This window comes from Thamnophis sirtalis, unplaced genomic scaffold (assembly GCF_051295495.1).
Source record: "Thamnophis sirtalis isolate CommonGarterSnake01/CBP01778 unplaced genomic scaffold, rThaSir2_p1.2 scaffold_4, whole genome shotgun sequence".
In the NCBI taxonomy this organism is placed as follows: domain Eukaryota; kingdom Metazoa; phylum Chordata; class Lepidosauria; order Squamata; family Natricidae; genus Thamnophis; species Thamnophis sirtalis.
Window position 1 is genome coordinate 117,166,282 of NW_028261384.1, and position 24,053 is coordinate 117,190,334.

At 41.6% G+C, this 24,053-nt stretch overlaps 1 protein-coding gene across 1 annotated transcript; it reads right to left on the bottom strand.

The window, feature by feature from the left end:
* Nucleotides 1-5,136: 5,136 nt before the first annotated feature.
* On the bottom strand, nucleotides 5,137-15,514 carry LOC148046309 (immunoglobulin superfamily member 1-like). Its single transcript, XM_087714667.1, has 4 exons — nucleotides 15,505-15,514; nucleotides 9,906-10,208; nucleotides 7,892-8,182; nucleotides 5,137-5,354 (listed from the first exon to the last, which is right to left on the bottom strand). The coding sequence occupies exons 1-4, from the start codon at nucleotides 15,512-15,514 to the stop codon at nucleotides 5,137-5,139; spliced, it is 822 nt and encodes a 273-aa protein (XP_087570793.1).
* Nucleotides 15,515-24,053: the final 8,539 nt, after the last annotated feature.

The following is a 24,053-nucleotide window of genomic DNA, read 5'->3' on the forward strand; positions in this document are numbered from 1 at the left end:
TGTTCACAGTCAACAGGTCTTGTCATCTGCAAAGCCACATCCCGTTTTTCTATTGCAAAAGAAGCTTAAAATTGACCAAGGGGAAGAAATGTGTTACATACACTGTTGTGAGGGTTTTTCAAGATGAAACTGATAAGTTAATGATTCCCTCCCCCTCTTTAGCAGCATCAAGACCTTCACTTTTTTCATGGAAAGAATTATGACTTCTATAATGGAGGGCATCTGGCTTAGTGTTTTTTCCTTCTTCTCTATCCTCTGTGAGATTGATTCCAAGGTGAGTGGGATGGTTTTAGCAAGGACCCATTTTGGTGAATGGTGTCCTTTTTTGTTGTAGGAAGTTGTCACCCAGCCCTCTCCAAGAAAAATGAAATATCCTAGGAAATATTGAAAAGGCAGAATATTTCTCTGGATGTGAAAAGGAAGAAGCATGTTTTAAAAGACAGAATAGCTACCTGCAACTTCCTGCCCATCCCCCTTTATCAATGAGCCATTAAAGCCTGAGATAGTCCACTTTACATAATAAAGAGTTCTCCCCTTCAGCTCCAGAGTGATGGGATTAAGGCATGATAATATTGGCCCTTTACCCAACTCGCTACATGGCATCTGAGAACTCAATAAAACCTGGATTCAAAACGCAGCCTAGAGAGTTGCCCCTGCATGGCCCATGGAAGTCTGACAACCAATCAGAATACAAGCTCAAGATCAAAGGCCAGAGAGGGCAAAAAAACAGGGACTCAGCATCTCAGTCTCGCTTCTCTTTTTCTCCACCAACATTGAAGCACGAGATCACCTTTTCTGTTCAGGACTTAAGCCGTGTGGTCGTGTCCACCATTAAAACCATCTTTCCAAGCAGCCTCCATGTCTCCAGTGTCTTTTTCCCCACTTGGAGCCGAACCCAGAAGGACATTTCTTTCATCACTGTAAAGAGAAGGAAAATTACACCCTGAAAAATATGAAAGATTACACAAAGCATGCGAAAGCTTCCAAGCTAGCTATTTTCATTGCTAAAAAAAACCCCTAATCATTAATCACAATAACAAATGCAGAAGTGAAAAACAGCTGATGTGACATCTCTGAAGAGTACCATTCCCAGAAACAGCATGATGGATCAAGTATGACACATGCTAGGATCTGTTGTTCAGCAACATCCAAAGGGCCACCTAATCCCCAGCTCCTGTCATGACAGTTGGCACCCAGCTACCCTCTGCAGCCTCTCCCCCCTCCCAGTTTTTAAATAAGTCTAGCCTAAATGCAAAATATATCAAGTGGGCATGATTCCCTGGAGGTGGAGTTCTTGCCTCACGATCAGGAGGCTGTGAGTTCGATCCTAGGTAGCGGCAGATAAGATACCATATTTTTCGGACCCACCCAAGCACAAGACACACCTAGAGTTTGGGGAACAAAGCAAGGGGAAAATATCTGCCTCTGCCTTTCAGCAATTTGCTTCCTTGCAACAAACAGTACAGACAATATACACTGTTTGTTGTGTTATATTTCAGATTACACTTATACAGATGCTGTTAAAATGTGCTTTCTGGAAGTCTAGTTATTTAAAGGAATAGCACTTTTTAAAACTAGCACAGGGCCTCTTCAGATCAAGCATTTATTTTAAAACAACTTATTTTGTTAAGTTGTCTAGAATAATAATAAAGCAGTTTTTAAAAATAAATCTAATAATTTGAACATTCTATAGGCATTTATAGTTGTTGCCTCACCTCCTTGCAGCAAACAGCCTGATTAGCACAAGAAAAAAAAAATCTGCCTCCCAGCAATTTGCCACGTGAAGCAAACAGCAAGTTTCACTTTCAATTTCTCCCGATCTGCAAGCTTCCGTTTGCTGCAAAGGGGTAAATTGCTGGGAGGCAGAAGCCAAAGGGTTGGGGCCGGTAGGTGGGGCTACATTCAGTGTATAAGATGCACCCAAATTTTCGACCACTTTTTTGGGGGGAAAGGTATACTCCGAAAAATAAGGTACTTCTCTCTTTGGGCACTAAGGGAAAACATCTGCTGCAAACTCCGCATAGTTCCCTCCTAAGGGAGGGGATTACAGAATCATTGGAAAAAAAACCTAGACTTAATGCAAAATAAAATTTAAAAAACAAGAATTAAATATAAGCTTCTACAGCAGTGAGGGAGAACCTTTACGGCACTGAATGCCCAAATCGGAACCTGCGACAGAGCGCCGGACATCCGAAGACCCGCTGGCTGGTGTGCACATGCCTGTTTTTTGGCTGTTTTTCGGGCCGCTTTCAGGCCATTTTTCAGGCCATTTTCGGCATTCCAGGGCCTGCGGATGTGTGCTCCAGAAACCAGAAGAGTAGCTGGCGATGGCATGCATGCCCACAAAGGGTGCTTTGTGTGCCACCTCTGGCATGTGTGCCATAGGTTCGCCATCATGGTTTTACAGGATGCTAAACGAAGAGGAGATCTGAGATTGCCGGATCTTAGATTATATTATGATGGTTGTTGTTTGGAATGGTTAAAAGTTTGGATAACGTTAAAAATTGTAAGGTGGTTAGATCTTAAGGCTAAGATGGTTAGACCTCAAGATTCTGACCTGAGATTTGGGTGGGATGCTTGCTTATGGCATGATAAAGTAAGAGTTGCGAAGGTATGCTGGAAATATAAAAAAAGATTGGCTGACCAAGTTCCACTTTGGTTATCACTCCATGAACCCCTACATAGAAAATAGATGCTATTGGAATATAAATGAATGGCATATTGGGATTTATTGATATTTGAAAAAAAGGGGACTTAAGATAAAAACAAGAGAACAACTAGTGAGGATTTGTTTGTGATTGGTTTAATTATTATATAATTTTTGAAAGATTTAAACTTGATCAAAAGTTTTGCATTAGGTATCAACTTATATTCTGGAGATGGCCGACCACTTGATTTCTAAATTATGTAAATTATGTCTGGAAGATGAATATGTCAAATATTGTATGGTAAAATGAGCAACAAACTTTGAGTATAACATAAAGCTAGATATATGGGAGTGTAAGGAACAACAACGGTTTAAAATTTACTTTGAATTTTAGTTCAAAAGAAATTTTTTACAAAATAATGTATCTTCGTATTTGACTCCAGACAGCCTTTGCAAAAATATATAGAGAGATTTCCAACAAGCGTTGGAATATATTTACCGATAAAATACAAATATTAATGAAACCTGAAACTTTTAAAAAAGCATTATGGATAAACCAATCAAAAACTTCTGTGGTGTTATTGTCCCCAACTTCAGCTAGGATGAAAGGAACTCAGTAGGGTCTCCATATTGTTTGGTCATTTGTGAATGTGTAAGTTTCCCTGACTTGCAGAGATTTTTCCTGATAGATTTTTTTCCTCTGGTCTTGGCACCTTATAGTGGTATTCAAGCCTAGATCTGTACATTTAACCTACATCTTTTGCTTATTCCAATTCACTTCATAGCACATCTTTTTCTATAGGTATCCAGAGTTGAGCGTCACGAATGAAGGCAAATTTTCATTCTTGCTGACACAGACATGATTACTACTAGCACAGGTAGTCCTCAATATGCAACAGTTCTTTTAGTGACCATTCGAAGATCACAACAGCACTGGAAAAAGTGACTTATGACTCGTTTTCACACTTATGACCATTGCACCATCTCATGGTCATGTGATCAAAATTCAGATGCTTGGCAACTTGTTCATATTTATGACAGTTGCAAATACTGGGTCACGTGGTCATGTGTTTTGACCTTCTGACAAGCAAAGACAATGGAGAAGCCAGATTCATTTCAGAACCATGTTACTAGCTTAAGAACTGCGGTGATTCACTTAACAACAGTGGCAAGAGAAAATGGGGCAAAACTCAATAACTGTCTCGCTTAGCAACAAAAAATTGGGGCTCAGTTATGATTGTAAATTGAGGACTAACATGTAGCCGTACAATTCAGCATCCTTCCTTCCTTCCTTCCTTCCTTCCTTCCTTCCTTCCTTCCTTCCTTCCTTCCATCCATCCATCCATCCATCCATCCATCCATCCATCCATCCATCCATCCATCCATTAAAAATGGATGGTTAAAATGAAATCTCAGAAGCTTCCAGGTGAATGAAGTGTTTCAGATTTCTACCTTGATAGACCTCCTATCAGTGTCCTAAGAATTATTGTTTCTCTACTCTTAAATAAAAAACCCAAAATATGTTGTTATATCCTTTAACCCTCCCAGCTTCAACGTTAAACTGTCTAGTGTGGACCTCACCGTATTCCTAAGAGGTCTGTAAGGATGTGTGTATAAGTGCACCAGTGTGCCTAGCATCCCTGTCCCCATTTATTCATCCCCACTTCCTGTGTTCATGTCCAATGTTTATACTTATACCTGTTATCTTGTAAATAAATAAATGAAATACATAAAACAAGTAAATAAAATCTTAGAATGTATGATTAAATACATGTGTGATTACCTGTGATTATTTAGACAGCTTCATTTTGTTGTTGTTAGTTGCGAAGTCATGTCCAACTCATTGCAACCCTAACACTGAAGGCCTTCCCTCGTGAAAGCTAGCCTGCTGCTGCCTCCACCGCCCACACACTTTCAGCCACGTGGTGTACCCCAGCTCACGGCTTTCATGGGGGAAGGCCTGAAGACCTTCCCTTGCGAAAGCTAGCCTTCCACTGCTGCCACTGCCACCGCCGCTAACCTGCTTTTGGCCACATGGCATATGCCAGCTCACAGCTAGTGAAAGCCGCGAAAGCTAGCCTGCCGCTGCTGCCCACCCGCTTTCGGCCACACGGTGTACGCCAGCTTGCGGCTTTCATGAGGCAAGGACTGGAAGGCTTTCCCTCATGAAAGCTGCAAGCTGGCGTAAGCTAGTCTCCCGCTGCCTCCCTTCGCACTTACTTGCTTACCTGAGGGAAGCAGCAAACTGCTGGAAGGCAAAGCGAAACAAAGGGAGGACCGATCAGCAAGCGCAATGCGACAGCTGCTTTGGAAAGAGCGCCACACTTTTAAACAGGTCGCCTCCAGCCTGCTCACTGATTGGCTGGATTCCAACCAATCAGTGAGCGGCGGGCTGGACTAGTTTAGTGTGGACAGGCGGGTGTGCAAGCGAGCTGCGATGAGATGGCCAGGATGAGCGAGTGACAGAGCCAGGGCAGGTGTTCCGGACATTACTTCCCGGTCCACCGGTCAAACCTCCTCTCACCGGATCGGTAAATTTCACCAACCGGTTCTTCCAAGCCGAGACGAACCGGGAGAAACCCACTACTGTCGCAGTCACACAGCAAGTTCAAAAGACTGATAGTGTTTTGTTCACAATCTTCCTCAGTGGGAGCTGCTAACAATAAATCATCCACATGCCTGTTCTGTAGTATGGTGCTCTTGGTTCCTGGGTGGGAGGGTGGGGGTCTATCAGAAGCAAGAGCTTCCCCAAATAGGGTTGGGCTATTTTTATACCCCTGAAGTAACACAGTCTGATGCATCTGACTACCTTGCCCATGCTCATTTTCTGCCCATTGAAAAGAAAACAATTCCCTCATGCAGATAATCCTCATCTTCCAATAGTTCATTTGGTGACTGTTTGAAGTTGTAACATGACATAATCATTTTTCACACTTATTTCAGTATCCCTGGGGGTTTTGTGATCAAAATTCAAACATTTGGCAACTGATTCACATTAATGACGATTGCAGCGTCCCGGGGTCCTATGATTTCCTTTCTCAATCTTCTACAAGCAAAGTCAATGGGGAAGCCAGATTCATTTAACAACCCTCTTACTAACTTAACAACTCTAGTGATTCACTTAACAACTGTGGTCAGAAAGGTCATAAAATGAGGAAACATGAGGGAGAAGAATTAACAACTTTCTCACTTAGCAACAGAAATTTTGGGCTCAATTGTGGTCATATGTCAAGCCCTATCTGTACTGCCTGTCAAGAGTTTATTTACCTCAGCAGCCAGTTTAGAAATTGAGTAATAATTAGTCAATTACTCAATAAGGGCTCTGAGATTGCAGTTTTCTCACAAATTGAGATCTGAGTTTCCTCTTTCCAGTTTATAGCTTACTTAATTGTTTCAGTTCCTGCCTGAGCAGCAAGAAAGGCTGCTCTTTCTCCATCTTCCCTCCATTTTTCTCCTCTGATCCACACCTTCCTTGCTGATTTTTTTCTAACTGCTCTACCCTTTCCTTCAAGCTTCTAGTAGAAGCCCATTCCATCTCTCCATATTTTCACCCAATCTCTCATCTTTTACCACATTTGCACACCTTTCTTTCCTAAAAAAGCCCTCACTGAAAATATTGCCACACAGCAGCAGCCACGAGGTGACCACATTCACTGCCTCCTGCTCCTCAAAAATAATAAGACCTCCCCAAAAATAAGGCCAAATGCTTATTTCAGGGGTCAAAAGAAAATAAGATCCTGTCTTATTTTGGGGAAAATATGGTCCATAAAACTACAAATTTGTGTCAGTGTCTCTCACTTTATTTGAACAGGTGCTACGCAATTCCTGTACAAATAATAATCCTAGCTTCTTAACAAGTTTCTCCATCCCTTCACAATATATAAAACCCATTTCACCTTCCTCAGGATTTTCCAGTGGAGCTATCACACTCTTTTGCTGGGTGTCCCCATATTTCAATAAAGCATAACTATTATTATGTTATTATTTATTATTCAGATAATAAATTCCCACATCTGTCACCATTAAAAATGTTATATGTCTGCTCCCAGGCTTGGCTTATCATCACTCAGTTGCACACTCCCTGTCCTGGAAAATAGTCACACTCAAATCACTTTCACCCAAACATTCAGGCTGTCAACTCTCTGTGTTGACATTCCATGCAGATGTCGGCGGAGCCGGATCTCAGATTACAGTAGTTGGGTTGAGATGAATGAAAATATTGGATAACATGATTTATGACACAGACTGAAGGGAGGAAAGGAACACGGGGCAAGATTCAAAAGCATATAAGAAAGCAAAAAAGATGACTGTGAATAAGAAATGCCTAATGAAGAATGTCTAATGAAGCTGTTAATAAATCACTGCTTTTTATATTACAACATCGGGTCACTTATTATGAAGCAGGCATCATTAGGGTACTTTACAGACAGCCATCTTTTGCTTTTAAATATCGGGGATGTCGAGAAGGAAACTCAGAAGACTATGGCAAAAGGCCAGCTATCCAAACAGAGCTGGTGCTCTGGAGGGCCCACCCGTCCGCCCGCTCTCCTTACCACTATTTGAGCCTACCTGGGCATTTGCACATGCGCACGGGGTTTATGGTGCCTGAGTGATGCTCCACCAAGCAACTGGAGCATCATGGGCAGTGGGTATGCATGTGTGTGCTGTGCATGTGCACATGGTGGATGCCAGGCTCCATTGCAGTTTACCGGTTGCAACAGCAGCCAGAACCCAGCACTGAACTAGTTATTTGGCAACTTGCCAAACAAGATAAGGTTCGTGTTTGATAAACAACCCTCTGAAAGACTGGAGCCTTGTGGACTCTGAATGAAAGGAATTCACAGTTGTATAAATAAAAGGGGTTTTGCTGGGACCAAGACTCCACTTCTTGCTTGTTAAGGAAGCCTGGATCAGAACACTCCGCCTGCAGGGCTTAACAGGCTGGGCTTCACACTTCCTCTAGTAGAAGTGATGAACCTACGCATATATTACACAGTCCCTTTTCTTTTGACTCTACGCCTGCTCCTTTTCACACCTACAGTATATGCATAATGCATACGAAGTTGGCTGTATTTTTTTCACTTTCTCATTCTGGTTTTTTAAAATACTTTCCTTATTAAAGCATCTCATTCTCAGGTTTCCTCAAATGGTTCAGGATAAATGGTCCCCAATTTTACTCATGGTTCTTATTCAGGATATGGGGTTTGGAAGATAGCGGGGATTGGGGAAGAACTAATTCCTTACCTCTTACTTGAAGCTGCAGAGGGTCACTTAACTTTGAATACATAAAGGGTTTATTTTCAAGCTGATAGCAACAACTGTAGTTTCCTATGTGCTCCATCCTGACTCCCAAAATGGAAAACTCAGCCAAGGAACTGTCTGGTTTTGCCGTTTGGGAAGCTATGAAGTCTGTTGACTTATAGAAGGAATACTTCAGCCCCCCTTTTGGCCCCTGGCAGTAGATCCGGGCGTTTGTTTCAAGCATTTGCTGTCCCTTTGGTTCCATATAGATGGCAGGCCCTGTAATTCTGGGTTCTGAAGGCAAGAAAGTATTAGATAAAGAGCAAAGGTATTAGAAGCACCAAATGACAAGCCTTAAAAGTGGCAAGAACCTACAATTTCCCCCACTTTTAGATTTATGCAAAATCACTAGTAAGACTGATATACAGTCTATATGGGGTGAGGAATTTGCTGGATAGGAAAATAAACACAGAGAAATAACTAAAGGAACAGCTTTCCTAAACTTGAACAAGGCTACACATTCATTGTTAACTTAAAAATAATTTTGTGTTTCCACTGAGCGTTCCATAACAAACTTATCAACTCCATCTAAATGTAATTTCTTAATCCTTTTAGAACATAGAATAATAGAATTGGAAGGTACCTCAGAAGCAGAGGTGAAAGGCTACAGGTTCGGACCAGTTCCCCTGAACCATTAGCATTTTTTTGATACCGGTTTGGGCAAACTGATAGTTCTGACGATCAGTTGTGTGACAATCAGCTATGCCGCATGATTTATATTCATTAGAAGGCGGAAATCCTGCTTTATCATCCATAATATTCTAGATTCCTATTCCTTAATGCATCCTGCAATCTTAATATATAATATTAATATTTATATATAATAAAAGCACTTTTCCCATGCTTTATGCAGTCAGTGTAGTGTGCGTTCTTTTAATAGATCTTAGGAAATAGTGACATAGCAGATTTTGTATATATAACAATAGCACTTAGAGTTATATACTGCTTCACAATGCTTTTACATTCCTCTCTAAGCAGTTTACAGAGTCAGCCTCTTGCCCCCAATGATTTGGGTCCTCATTTTACACACCTTGGAAGGATGAAAAGCTGAGTCCACCTTGAGCCTGGTGAGATTTGATCTGCCAAATTACAGGCAGCCGGTAGGCAGCAGAAGTAGGCTGTAGTATTGCACTCTAACCACTGCACCATTGCAGCTCACACATATGTATGTCAGAGATGGGTTGCTACCGGTTTGCACCGGTTCAGGCGACTCAATAGTGAAAATTGCAACTGGGTTGCCGAATTGCCGAACCAGTAGGGGCGGCAGGCTCTCCATGTCCCCGAACCAATTCCCCAGCTGCCGTGGCATCTTTTTTGGCATTTTAAATCTTATTTACAGGCAACTGGACATGCGCGGAGCAAATCGCGTGGGCACCGAACTGGCAGTAACGCCAGCAGCAACCCACCCCTGATGTATGCATGCATGCATGTAAGTATGTATCTGGAGCAAGTTTGTGTAGTAGTTAAAGGATCAGGCTAGAAACTGAGAGACGGCACATTCCAGTCCCTCCTTCCTAGGCATGGAACTTACAGGGGATCTTCAGCCAGGAGACTGTGAGCTCTAGTCCCTCCTTAGGCAAACCAAGAAAGGATCTTGAGCCAATCACTCACTCTCAGCCTCAAGAAGGAAATGGCAAATCCCTTGTAAAAATCTTGTCAAGGAAACTGCAGGAACTGCTAGTCCAACCAATCATCAGGAGTCACAAATTAACTCAAGGGCCTTCATTCTACAGCCTGAGCTATTACCATACAACACAGGGAAGATCACAATATGATTATTACATTTGTATATTCTTTGATGTTCAAGAGAATAATAGCAATTTAACTGATGCATGAAGAGATGAAGGAAAAAGAAAATTCAAGTGCTAATATTATTTGTATTCTAAGTACAGAAAATACAAAAACTCTGAACTCTCTTTTGTGAAGTAACTATGAAGAATAGGAATCCATATATTACCCGTTATATTGATATATATTTCACTACTGATCTTCGAGTATATATTGTATTTGTACTCCTGGTTGGAGACTTGATAGTCACAAAAGTAGATCCCTCCATCTGATTCTTGGGCACTGAGAGTAAGGAAATCAGTCACTGTGTTCTTAACAATTTGGGCTGCTGGTGCATGTAAAGCCCCCTTTTTATAGAGGTTAAATGTTACAGTTTGGTACAATTCCTGTTTGCACTGGATGACGACTTCTCTTCCTAGGACAACCAGGCCTTTGGGAATCACTGAAATTGAGGGGCTGGGATAATATTGTCCTGAGAAAGGGGGAAAAAGATGTAATTTTAATACTGCAATATTTGCAACAAACTGAGTCATTAAAGTGGCAAGATACTGTATTTGCATTTCAGAAGGAAACAAACAACTACGGTTAGGTCCAAACCCAGCTGGGAAGGGAGGCAAAGACTCAGGATAGGATCTCAGCTGATCTAAACCTGTCCCCTTTTTACCTGTGTGGCTCCTGAGATGAATGTAGAAATATTGTCACAGCCATCAAGTTGCTTTAATGATCCCATCCTGGAGACTTTGATTAGGCAAGTGTTAAATTAGCACCTTCTCAATTTTTTAAAACCCTTTTTGCTCTCAGTGACAGAATGGATGGTGATCAAGGAATGAAACTTGATCAGTGACCACTTCCCCACTGATTCCCTCCTTTTTCAGCAGAAGAAGAGGCAAAAAGGGGATCGTGTCTATTTCTCTATTATGTCAGGGGTGTCGACTCCATTTCATTGAGGGCTGCATTAGGGTTGTGTGACATTGGGGGCAGGGATGGGCGTGGCCAGCTTGATGTCACCCATGTCAGGAGTGCCTGTGGGGCCCAAGCACTCTGCCAGTGAAAATGAGTCCCTGAGCTCCGTTTTCAGCTGCAATGGCCTCCTGCAACCCTCTGCCAGTGAAAATGGAGCTCAGGAGAGTCGAAGGCAGCCCTCGTTAGCTCCATTTTGGGCTGTGATGGCCTCCTCTGTCAATGAAAACGGAGCTTGGGAGGGCCGCACACGGTCCTCCCGAGCTCTGTTTTAGCTGGCAGAGCCACCACAGACTGGTCCTTTGCTGTTTCCATTCCTCCTGCATTTTGGGGGAATGCAGACTTTGGTTTCCATTTATAGGTGGAGGAAATACAGGTGGTCCTTGACTTCCGATCACAATTGAACCCAAATTTCTGATGCTAAGTGAGACATTTGATAGCTGAGTTTTGCCCCATTTTAAGACCTTTCTTTCCACAGTTGTTAAGTAAACCACTGCAGTTGTTAAGTTAGTACTGTGGTTGTTAATCGAACCTGGTTCCCCATTGACTTTGCTTGTCAGAAGATCACAAAAGGGGATCACATGACCTCGGAAACACTGTGATTGTCATAAATATGAGTAAGTTGCCAAGCCTCTGAATTTTGACCATGAGGATAAAGCAGTGGTCATAAGTGTGAAAAGCGGTCATAAGTCACTTTTCCAATTCTGTTGTAACGTCAGATGGTCACTAAACAAACTGTTGTAAATTGAGGTCTACTTGTAGTTAGGTTAGTCTCATGGATGAAAGCAGCACGGAAAAGGACTTACTTTGCACAAAGATATAAACTGGATTGCTGTAGGATGACCAAGTTGAATATATATGATATATACATTCGTATCTTCCCTGATGTGATTCTTCAGCATTGGAAATATGAAATTCAATCTCATTGTCCTCGGTATATTATGATTTTCTTTCCTTAGACTGAAGGTGGATTTCCCTTTTGCGTACCAATCCCTCTTACAACTGATGCTTATATTCTCTCCCACATCAACCAAGTTACTGGGATTCACCGAGATGGAAAGTAAGAGATGATGACGTTGCCCTGGATAAGAGGAGAAGATGAAAGCAGTTGTTTGTGTAAGAGATTGGTAGGTTGTACTTTTAGCCAACAAACAATATTTAATGTGACATATGAGAGCTATATATGAAATTGTGCTAAACCTGAAACAGCAGCAACATTTTCCTTGCTCAATGACTCACACTCACATGAATTTAGAGAGAGAGTGTGTGCGTGCGAGAGAGAGAGAGAGAGAGAGAGAGAGAGGGAGAGAGAGAGAGAAAGGCTGCACGAATGCAAGATACTGTAGTTGTCTGAAAAGAAAAATAATTTGGGCCACTCTGGTTCCAGGAGTTGATCCCAATGTATGGAGGGATTTCCCCGCACCCCATCCTTTGGAAGGGATACCATCTCCCACCTTGATTTGGGGAAGAAGGGCAGAGTTATTTCACGTGAGATTTTTTTTTAAAAATTGATGAGAGAGGAAATATTCAAGAAGGCAAGAGATGAACCATTACAATACAAGGGAAAATAATAGGTGGTCTTGAAGCAGGTTCCTCGGAGAGTGAGAGACCTACAGAAACAATATCAATTATTGACTGTGATGCTGATTAAATGTAATGTAAACTACAGATGGCTGATACCTGAGAGAATACAATTGGAATGACAAAAGATACAGATTGGATTCACTAGACAAAGCAATGGAATTTTAACTTTCTGAAAGAGGAGGTGGGGTGGGGGATCCTTGCTGCACCAAGCTCAGAAAGCAGCGATCCCACTATCTCCCCCACACCTCCTCTTTCTCCCTCTCATTCTCTTTTTGGGGGGAAGGAGGAGAAAGAACAAAAAGGAGAAAGAGGGAGAAATGGCTGCAGGGAGAGCGGCGCCCGAGAGAAGCGGGCAAAAAAAAAGCAAGAAAAACCTTCTGATGGCTGAGCTGCTTGGCCCGGGACCGAGCCTCCTCCTCGCCACACTGCCGCCACCAGAAAGCCGTCGCTCTCCATGCAGAAAAACGGCATGCATCAGCGCGTGCACGCACAGGAGGGGAGGGAGCTTTGCCCCTAGTCGGGCGCTGAGAGCGAGCCAAGGGGAGAGATGGAAACCACTGCCCTCTAAAGGCCACTTCGGGAATGACACTTCAGACAAATAAAAACTTTTTTTTAACGGCGTCCTTTTAAAAATTGTTTTCTTTCTTTTGGAAAATCGGGACTTTTTGAACACGCTGCGGGACATAACCGTGACTGTCCCGCCAAAAGCGGGATGTCTGGTCACCTTATTCATGATGCAACAATTAAAATGTGTAGACTTTGGTGAAAAATTTATAAATACGATCAAGACAATATACTGTAGTTTTCGGACTATAAGACGCACCTTTTCCCCCTCAAAAGAGGGAGAAAATCTGAGTGCATCTTATACACTGAATACAGCATTTTGGCCTCCTGAAACCCTGTCCCTTCACAAAAATGGATGTGCAGAGGGTTTGGGAGGCCTGCAAAGTGCTCCTGGGGGCTGGGGAGGGCAAAACTGAGTGAAAAATGGCCTGGTTTTTTGCTCATTTTTGCACCCCCCCAGTCTCCAGGAGCACTCTACAAGCCTCCCAAAGGCTATGCATGCCCTGTGTTTTTGCAAAAATGGGCTATTTTTTGCTCATTTGTGCCCACCCAGCCCCTTGGAGCACTTTGCAGGCCTCTCAAACTCTCTGCATTCCCCGTTTTCCACAAAAAAATGAGGCCTGCAGAGAGTTTGAGAGGCTTCCAAAGTGCAAACACTTTAAAAAAAAATTACCTCTTCAAAATCTTGGTGCATCTTATATTCCGAAAAATATGGTATACCGCTCAAGGGGCAAAAGTGATGGTGAATGGGGACATGACAGGGAATTTTTATATAAAAAAGACACTAGACAAGGAAGTCCATTGTCACCACTATTACTTATATTGACATTGGAAGTGTTAATTAGAAACATTAGGCAGGATCCAGAAATAAAAGGGAAGGAAATAAAAATATAAGTTACAAACATTTGCAGATGACCTAATATTCATCTTAGAAGAACCATTAGAAATCAGCCCCAAACTAATAAGAAAAATAGAAGAATATGGAGAAGTTGCAGGACTGAAAATAAATGAATAAAAAACCAAAATAGTAGTTAAAAACTTTACAGAGAAAAAGAAAAATGAACTGACAAAGAAAATAGATCTTCTGATAGTAAAGATGGTGAAATATTTAGGAATTTACTTAACAGCACGATGCACAACAATTAAAGAAGATAACTACATGAAGTTAATGCAACAAATTAAATTGGATTTGAAGAAATGGAAGACCTTACAACCATCAATGGTAGGAAGAATAGCTACTATAAAAATGAATATATTGCCGAAGCTACTCTTTTTATTTCAAACAATTCTGATAAGATTAGAGAAAAAATATTTTGAGGAACTGAATAAAATAATTTTGAAATATATCTGGCAAGGGAAAAGAGCAAGAATAAGATTGAAAATGCTACAGGAGTCTTAAAGCAATGGTGGGGTTTGAGTTACCAGACTGGGAGCTGTATTACCAGGCATCTGTACTTATGTGAGTGAAAGAATGGATAAACCTGAGGCCTAGAAGATTACTGTTGCTGGAGGGACATGATTTACAATTAGGTTGGAGTGCCTTTTTGTGGTACGGAAAAGAAATGCAGTACATGGATATTTTCAAAGACACTATGTGAGGAATGCCCTATTCTTAGTGTGGGAAAAAGTTATAACTTTTAAATGAGGAAGGAGAACTTAAAACCAGGCAGGAATTGCAAAACCAAGGGGTGGATTCAGCATGGTGGCCACACCTGCAAATACAGTCTAGATATGAGAAAGATGCCAAGACATAAAGAACCAACAGCACTTGATCGGATACTATTATGGACAGATGAAAAACTAATAAAAGAAACGATATAGTTACTTATTAAGCATTAAAATGGAAGATGAACAAGTGAAAGAAACAATGATAATATGGGCAAATCTTTTTGGCTATACTATAGAACTAGACAAATGGCAAAAACTTTGGGATAGGAAGTATAAAATGACAATGGCCACCTCATATAAGGAAACCTATACAAGGTGTTCTATAGGTGGCATTTGCCACCAGCAAGGCTAGCAAAGATGTCTAAAAATATGTCTGCCAAATATTGGAAATATAATCAGGCTCCAGGTACTTATTATCATATGTGGTGGACATGTGTGAAGGCAAAAAAATTTCTGGAGGAAAATATATGCATGGTTAGAAAAGATAATTAAGCAATATATAGATCTAAAGCCAGAAATATTCTTCAATAAAAGGGATACATATTTAATATGTGTTGACAGCAGCAAGAATTGTATTTACACAATATTGGAAAAAAGATGAAAATATAATTCGGAAAATATTAGACTGTGCAGTGACGGATAGACTGACATTAAACATAAAAGATGAAGCAGATACAGAATATTACTCAACATGAGATATGTTTTGCCAGTGGTAAGATATAAGAGGTAGAAATTAGAAGAAGAAAGATTATTACTGCATATAAGTAAAAAATGAGTTAGTATGACTACGAATATAAATAAACATAATTAGTTTTGTTATTATAATTATGATTTTTACTGTTACTATTACTGTCAGAACATTTGTTATTTCTCCATATGTAGCTAAAATATAAAATATAAAAAAGAAAATAAATGGATTTGCTTTGGGGAGACCATGATATGTAATTCTCATTTTACGTCCATCCAATAGTTGTGTATCTAATGAGACTCACCTTCAGCCATCCATCTATGCTGAGTCAGCCACCATCCTGGAAAAAAAATGATTCCATTAGTGTCAAAATACCTGACCAGTAGAAATTGACACAGGATCTTTGACCTTGGCCCCATGTCTCCATCCCTACTGCTCCCATCTTCTGTTTACTAACAATACCAACCCAGGATCAGATTGAAAATGAGCCTCATGCTGGGATTTTTGTAGGCAGCAGAACTTCTGGCTTCCTGGATCTTCTGAGTTGTCCTGTCCTGTCGCTCAGAGGAACAGATTAGTGCTGAAATACCGCAGGAATTATGGAAAAGATCTTGTCCTGCACCCCTCCCCCCAAAAAGCAGTTTAATTCAGACAAACATTTTCTTCTTCTGCCTGATGATTCTCTAAACTTCCAGTTGTGAAAGAAAGAAAATAGAGAAAGTGACAGCAATCTATGGGTGTGTTGAAATGGAGGAACTGAAGAATCATTTGCAGGAGACCCAGAGTTTTAAGGCTCTGAGACATTCTCTTTGAAGTGGGGGGACAAGGAACCCCCCCCCCCAAGGTCCAAGTTTTTCTCACATTGCCTAGCAGATGGAAAAAATAGAGCTAGAATCATAGAGTTGGAAGGGACCTTGAAGGTCTTCTAGTCCAGTGTTTCCCAAAGTGTGGTACGCGTACCCCCAGGGGTACGGGAAGAGATTGGTGGGGGTACACATTGCACCGGAGTTTGGTGGGGATCACGTGGGAATATCCACTGCACTGTGCTTAGCTGCGCCCACAGAACAAGGAAAGAAATAGGCGTGTATCGCAGTTTTTACATGGGAACTGGGGCCATCGTACATCGTATCGTAACTCATTATGGTGGGAACTTCTGCGCATCCTTCGCACAGCTTGGATTCGGCCATTTTTAAACTGCGGTTACATTAACAGTTGACGTTGAGCCACGGAGCTGTTTAAACGCCAAAGAATTGCAGTGTTATCTAACGGTTAGACAGTCTTGTGAGGCGTGACACAGAGACAACTTACTTCTTTAATAGTTAGTTCCGGGTGCCTGTTATCGTGCTTTAGTAAGTTCCACTGATTTTGATTATTTTTATAAAATACAATTTTTATCCTTAACAGAGATTATGGATCGCTGGTTGAAATCTGGAACTACTAACAGAAAAAGTCCTGAAATACATCTTGCCTTTTCCAACTTCATATTTATGCGAAGTTGCTTTTTCTGCATTTGTAGACATTAAGTCGAAAAAAAGGAACAGACTATTGGACGTGGAACCGCATCTCAGATTAAAATTAACAACCAGGGAACCAAATTATGATGATCTGTCATCTCAACATAAACAATTTTATCCTTCTCATTGAATCAAATAAATGTTCTTTATAATATAACTTTCGTTTATTTTGCGTATGTACCAAAAAAAGAAAAAAGAAATATATTTTGATTTTTATTCAAGCATGTTTTTTATGAGGGGTACTCAGCATTACGAAAATTATAGAAGGGGTATACATATGTCAAAAGTTTGGGAAACACTGTTCTAGTGCAACACCTTGTCCGAAGTAGGACCATCCTGTACAAGTGGATATCAAATCTTTCATTGAAAACCTCCAGTAATGGAAAAAATAGAGCTAGAATCATAGAGTTGGAAGGGACCTTGAAGGTCTTCTAGTCCAACACCTTGTCCGAAGTAGGACCATCCCGTACAAGTGGATATCAAAACTTTTCTTGAAAACCTCCAGTGATGGAGAACCCACAACTCCAGAAGACAAGCTGTTCCATTGATTGATTGTCATTTTCGGGAAATTTGTCTTTAGTTCCAGGTTAGATTTCTCTTTGATCAGCTTCCACTCATTGCTTTTTGCTCTACCCTCAGGTGCTTTGGAGAATAGGTTGATCCAATCTTCTCCATGAAAATCCCTCAGGTGCTGGAAAACACGTATCATGTCGTCCCCGCCCTCTTTAGCCTTCTCTTCAATAGACTGAACACACCTAGTTCCCTTAGCCATTAAACATACAACTTAGCCTCCAGACCCCTTATCATCTCTGTTGCTTTTCTCTGTACTCTTTTTAGGGCCTCAGCATCTTTTTTGTATCTTGGTGGCCAGAGCTAGACACAGTATTCCAATTGTGGCTTCAGTAGTGCAGTAAAAATACCATGAGCAAAAGCACTTAGACTTATTTACCGCTTCACAGTGCTTTGCAGCCCTCTCTAAGTGGTTTACAGATTTAGCATATTGCCCCCAACAATCTGGGTTCTCATTTTACCAGTCTCGGAAGGATGGAAAGCTGAGTCAACCTTGAGCCAGTCAGGATTGAACTCTTGACAGTGGGCAGAGTCAGCCTGTAATACTGCATTCTAACCACTGCGCCACCCCGGCTCATAGAGGAAGTGACATGGAGTCACTTTTGCAGTGCGTGATCTTGATGGTATCCCTCTGTTAATGCAGCCCAGGATGGCATTGGCTTTTTTGGTAGCTGCAGCATACTCCTGGCTTATATTTAAGAGGTTGTCTACTAGGCTAGGGCCCCAAGATCCCTCTTACAGCTGTTGAGCCAGGTACCACTTATTCTATACCTCTGAGTTTGGTTGGTGCGATGGAAGGAGGATTGGGGGGAATTTTGTATTGTAAAACCAACATCCAATCCACTTCTCTCTCTCTCTCTCTCAGTTTGCTTGTATCCAAGGGACTGTCTTCTCCCAGTTGTCTCCACTTGTCCCATTTGGTCAGACGGGTTGGACATGTTGCAAGAAATGTTAACTGGTGGGGACCAGGAAACGAACCTTCTCTGCCATATTCCCTGCCCTCTAGAATATTTTCCCTTTTGCTATTTGGATGACCCTGTTTGCCTTCCATAAGACTATGAAGACTTGGATGCTTGCCCAGGATTGGAGCCCAGAGTGTCTTAAGGGGCCTTTTTATGGATTGAATTAACATCCATATTAATAACACTACTTGGTGTCATTTTTACAAAATTAATTAATTTAATCCAATTTTAATATTGCCTATCACACTTGCACACACCTGGAGGATTTACAAATAAAACAGTAAAATGATATAAAAGCTATAGTTAAAAATAAGTGTGCTACACAAAAGTACATTTTGTATCGTTCTGTTTTTATGTTTTACTAGCTGTACCCGGCCATGCGTTGCTGTGGCCCAGTCTGGTTAAATGGAAAAGAAAGAAAAGAGAAAGTGCAAGTTTCTAATATGTTTCATTTCAAAATGCTTTTGGGTATACAATAATTTTTTGTTGTTCCATTATTTGTGCAATGAGCACTTGAGCTTGTATGGTTGGGGAGATAGAATATTCCATGAAAATCATCCTGGCTCTTGCAGGAGATGGTGACATCTTTTCCCAAAGCAACCATCCCACTGAAGTTGGTAGATGTCAAAGGTGTGGGAAGAGTTTGACCTGGACAAGACTAATAATAATAATAATTATTGATCAAATGTGGAAGGTGGAGCATCTGTTTATCCTCAGAAATGGAACAACCAAAGGCAAAATCAGGACTCTTTCTGTGTTTGGAAGCATATTTTTCTTTACGAAGAGTGGCCAGTTCTTTTTGGAAGAAATGATTTCCATCAGGAGCACTTAACCAGAGAATAGACCAGCAATAATATCCATTTGTTGCTATATATTACTATTACTGCATATCACAAACCTCTAGTTTATTCAATATTTTATATTTAACATTTTCTAGTTCTGCTTCTGTGTATTTATTATGTATTCCATTTATTATTTATTCTAGGACATCATACATAGATTGCAACATCCAGAGGTTTAAAAAGAAAAAAAACCTACGCCAGTGATGGCTACTTTTTTATTGTTGCGTGCCGAAAGCACTCGCCTGCGTGCCCATTCACCCACAACCAGAATGCAATGTGTGCTCCGCCCCCTGTGCATGCACACGCAATCCGCCCTAAATGCAACCACCTTCCATGTGCAACCCCCTGTGCATGCGCACGTGACTCCCTGTGCTCTTCTTCCCCCACGCATGCACCCTGTCCCCCTCGCCCATTTTTGGCTTCCAGGTTGGTGCAGGAGGCTTTCTGGCCCAAAACAGGGCACAGAGGGACCTGGATGGCCTCCTGCACAAACCTAAAAGCCAAAACGTGGCAAAGAGGGGGGGGGGCGCACGTTCCCATGCCCCCCCACCCCATTTTGGGTCTGGAAGTCCTCTGAACCAACCTGGAAACCAAAACGGGGCACATGGGTGCTGCACAAAGCCCCAAAATGTGATGCAAGCAGCCCCCCACGCATGCACCCTGCCCCCATGCATTCACATGCCGTCCCCCACATGCGTCCCATCCCACATGCATTCATGGCAGAGACCCAAAGATCAGCTGGCCAATGGGAGGCACACTTGCATGCACGGTGGTGCTGGGCTGGGACGACGGCTGGGGTGCCTACAGAGGGAGCTCTGCGTGCCACCTGTGGCATATATGCCGTAGGTTCCCCATCACGGACCGATGCCCAACTTCTGTCATTGGTCAAAACCAGTTGGTCTTTCTTTCTATATGAAAGAATTCAGGTCTTAATTCTTTTTTGTGCCTTTCTTTTACCTGTGCTCTCTTTGGTTTCCTCACTCTCTATAATAGAAACATTTATAGTAATGGGAGCCAAACATTTCAAATGTGACATCTGCTTAGTTTAAAACAGACCGATCTGCCTTTAGTAACGCTATTTTGACCTTGAAACCCGGGATTTGGCTTTGAAATGTTTTGCACACCTGTCATTTACTCTCCTTGAAAAAAAAATATCTTTGGAAGTGAACAACCTCAGGACAGGTTTCTATAAGGAATTATCTCTTCATGCTTAGCCTGTTAAAAAGCGCCCTCTAGAGGAGGAGGCTGGAGAATGATGTGTCTCACCTATGTCAGGAATTTTTCGGCTTTTAACTCTTGCTTAACTCTGCTTGAGTGATCATAAAACAATTAAAGTCAGACTAGATGAGGCATGTCGTTCTCCTGCCTCCTCCTGTAGAGGGTGCTTTTTTAGAGGCTTTTTTAAACAGTTAAGCAGAGTCATCCACGGTGACTCTGGCAGCAAGTAGCTCAGCCTGACCTCAGCTCTTGCCTTTTTTCTTTTACATTTTTTTTCTTTTCATGATGACAGTGGTGAGACTCTGCCTCCCTTGAGTGCATGTCCTGGTCTATATGCATATCACCCAAAGAAGCCTGTAAAGAAAAATATTGAAAGCAGTTCAAAATCAGCAAAATTGAGGCCATTTTTTCCCCAATTGCATCTGTAAAGGTTTCTATGAGGCTTGCACTCAGCTTTAAATCTGCCTTATTCATTCATCGGACCACAGTGCAAAGAGGTTGGGTGCAGCTGTAATTATCCTAACACTTAGTTAACCAAGTGACTCCAAACTCAGACAAATGCTTTGCCAGTCTGAGGGGAAAGGAACTGTGATTGAGTCAGCTAATATTCCTTTTCCTAAAAAATCAGGTGAAGGAGAAAATGCCATCTGGAAACCATTCTCTCTGTCTTTAGGCATAAATAAGCAACAAGGCTATCATTTGCAGTAGGTGAAAAAAAAATTGCCTAACATCCTTTCCCCCCCAGAAACTCCAGACTGTGGTTGATGTACCTGATAAGTCTTCTGTTCAAAGGGAAGTCTTAAAAAAGCAAGGCTGATATTTACACATCAGACAGAGTGAAGAAGTCACAATTGGGCTGAAATCATTATAATACCAATTCTAAGTAGCAAAAAACTCACAAATTGAATGATTTGGAGAAGGCACTATTTTCTTTTATTATCTATTCCAGGTTATACTGTGTTTCCAGTGGTGGGATTCAGCCACTTAGCACCACTTCGGGAGAACCAGTTGTTAACTTTCTGAGAAGTTTGATGAACTGGTTATTGGAAGAAATCATGAGGGCAGAGAACCGGTTGTTAAATTATTTGCATCCCACCATTGCGTGTTTTCCCGAAAATATGACCTACTCAGAAAGTAAGTCCTAGCTTGATTTTTACATGTGCACCCAATATAAGCCCTAACCCCCAAATAAGCCCTAGTTAACACCCTGCCCACTCCAGGGTGCACAGGTAAAATTAAACTAGGGTGGGGATGGGGGGGTGGAGCTGCCCTACTACTTACCTTCGGACAGTTGCAGCCAGGCCTCGTACCCCTCGGCCCATTTCTTCTGCTGCAGCCGGCAAGGATTTCCTGAAGGCCTCTATAACTGATAACAGAGCTCCAGATCGATTTGGAGCTCTGTTACCGGCTGCAGAAGCCTTCAGGAAAGCCTTGCTGGCTTTGCCAGGGGAAGACATTACTGAAGGCCTCTGATAGCAAAAAAGAGCCTGGGGGGTGACATGCGCAAGTGAGGTGAATCAGCGGACAGCTTCCTCCCCTGAAAATAAGACCTGGTGCCTTTTCTGGTGGCAAAAGACATAAGACAGGGTCTAAGTTTTGGGGAAACACGATATGATGAACAAATAACAAGGTTATTTTCATTCTGGCTTGATTTTTAGGTTTTAATCCATTCAAATAGCTGGGTGGCTGTCTTCTACAATCCTGGGTTTTCTAGAATTCACTAGGTCTTAATGAAAAATTTTCTGAGCCGGATATCAAATGAGAACATCTTTTCTTCATTAGTATAAGCATCCGTCCCCAACATGGTATATTCTAGAGATGTTGGACTGCCACGTTCATTCCTACAAACAAAGGATTCTTTGCTTGCTGCAGTTGATGGGAATTCTATGAGGATATGGTGCCACCAAGGCGAGTTGGTATGATGGACTATGATGAAGAGGCATATTCCCAAGGAGGGTGTGCACAATCCAGAAAAAGGGGCAAGATAAGAGGCAGAAGACAGGAGGAGAAGAGGAAATAGAGGAGGAGAATCAGGATAATCACTCCCTATATCCCCATTAAGATGAAAGTAGTAAGGGTTTAGACTGGCAAGATTCTGTCCATTGTCTGTAAACAAATCATTATTGGGCTTAACCTGACAAAGATGTCTTCAGACCAACAGATTGGAGGAGGTAGGTGCAAAATAAACTATTTCCGTGTAAATTCACAAGGAGCACCCTACTGCTCAAGGTTGCCTAAGAGAAAGTGTCAACCATCAGGGAAATCAGTGTAGGAGATGACCAAGCTGGGCCCAAGGGAGAGGTCAAATGCATCATCAGATTCAATGTCCTTCATGCCCACAAGAGATCTGCAACCACCCCACCTTGAATGCCTTTCTTATCTCCTGCTATTTTCCCTTGACCGTTAGTAGTTCAGATTCTTGTAGAGAGCTAAAGCTTACAATAAATTTTTATACTCATTTGAACCGCCTGATTCTCTTGATTTTCCTGGCACTTGAAAATTAGGAGATCCAGGCAGTTCAAATGGATATAAAGATATATTGTGAGCTTGAACTCTCTACAAGAATCTGAGCTACTAATGGTCAGAGCAGTATAGTGGTGGATAAGGAATTAACAGTGGGCTGAACTTAGATCTCTTGTGGGTGCAAAGGGACTCATGACTGATGATGCATTTGACCCCTCCCTCGGACTCAGCCTCATACCAGAATCAAAAGCATGTGATTCATTTGCTCCTCCCCTTTCCTATGACAAGAAAAGGGAAATCTTTTTTACACGGTGCAAGATTTAAATCCTATCAAGTGGTAGAAAAATGGACCATTTTTGGAAAAAGCTGCAGATGAGATCTTCTCTTAGAAGAAATGTTGGTTTTAAATTCTTTCTTGGTAAAACCTGCCTGTTTAGCATGGATTTTGTTTTACATTAACTTTAGGCTAAATGGCAGATCAATGTTATCTTGAAGGTTAAAAGATAACTTGGATTGTTTTGAATGAGAACATGTCCCTTTCATCCCAAGCATAGGTATAAAAAAGGAGTATATAGCTAAGATATAATCATAAACAGTTAAGATTTTGATAGAGGAAAATAACTATGAAGATGTAGCTCAGGGTTGAAGTGAGTGAGTGAAAAGTCTTAGATGACTGCAAAATAGCCAGAAGATCTCCTACGGTGACTTATAGTTTCAATAGTTGGAAAAAATAGATTATGGATAGTCCTCAACTTATAACCATGCATTTAGTGACTACTCGACGTTACAACAGCATTGGAAAAAGTATCTTGCAACTGATCCTTGTGCTTACAAACCATTGCAGCATCCCCACAGCTACGTGAACAAAATTTGGGCACTTGGTTACCAGCATGTGTTTATGATGGATAAGCATCCCGGGGTCATGTGATCATCATTTGCTACCTTCTCAGATAGCTCCTGACAAGCAAAGTTAATAGTGAAGCCAGATTCACTCAATGACTGCATGATTTACTTAATAACTGCAGTGATTTGCTTAGCAATGGGTCAAAAAGGTTGTAAAATAATGGACTTGCTGGACAATGTGAATTCTGTCCTCCTTCGCAACGGACGGTCAGCATATTGTGATCATAGACTGTATCAGGACAGCAACACATTCAAGGGCTGGGACTTGTAGCTCTCCAAAGGTGAAGAGTAGCTCCTTAAAGGAGGATGCCTTGGCACAAACTGTTTACACTGTTTTTATTACTTAGAAATTACTAAGCCAATCCAGCAGGTGGCCCCCTC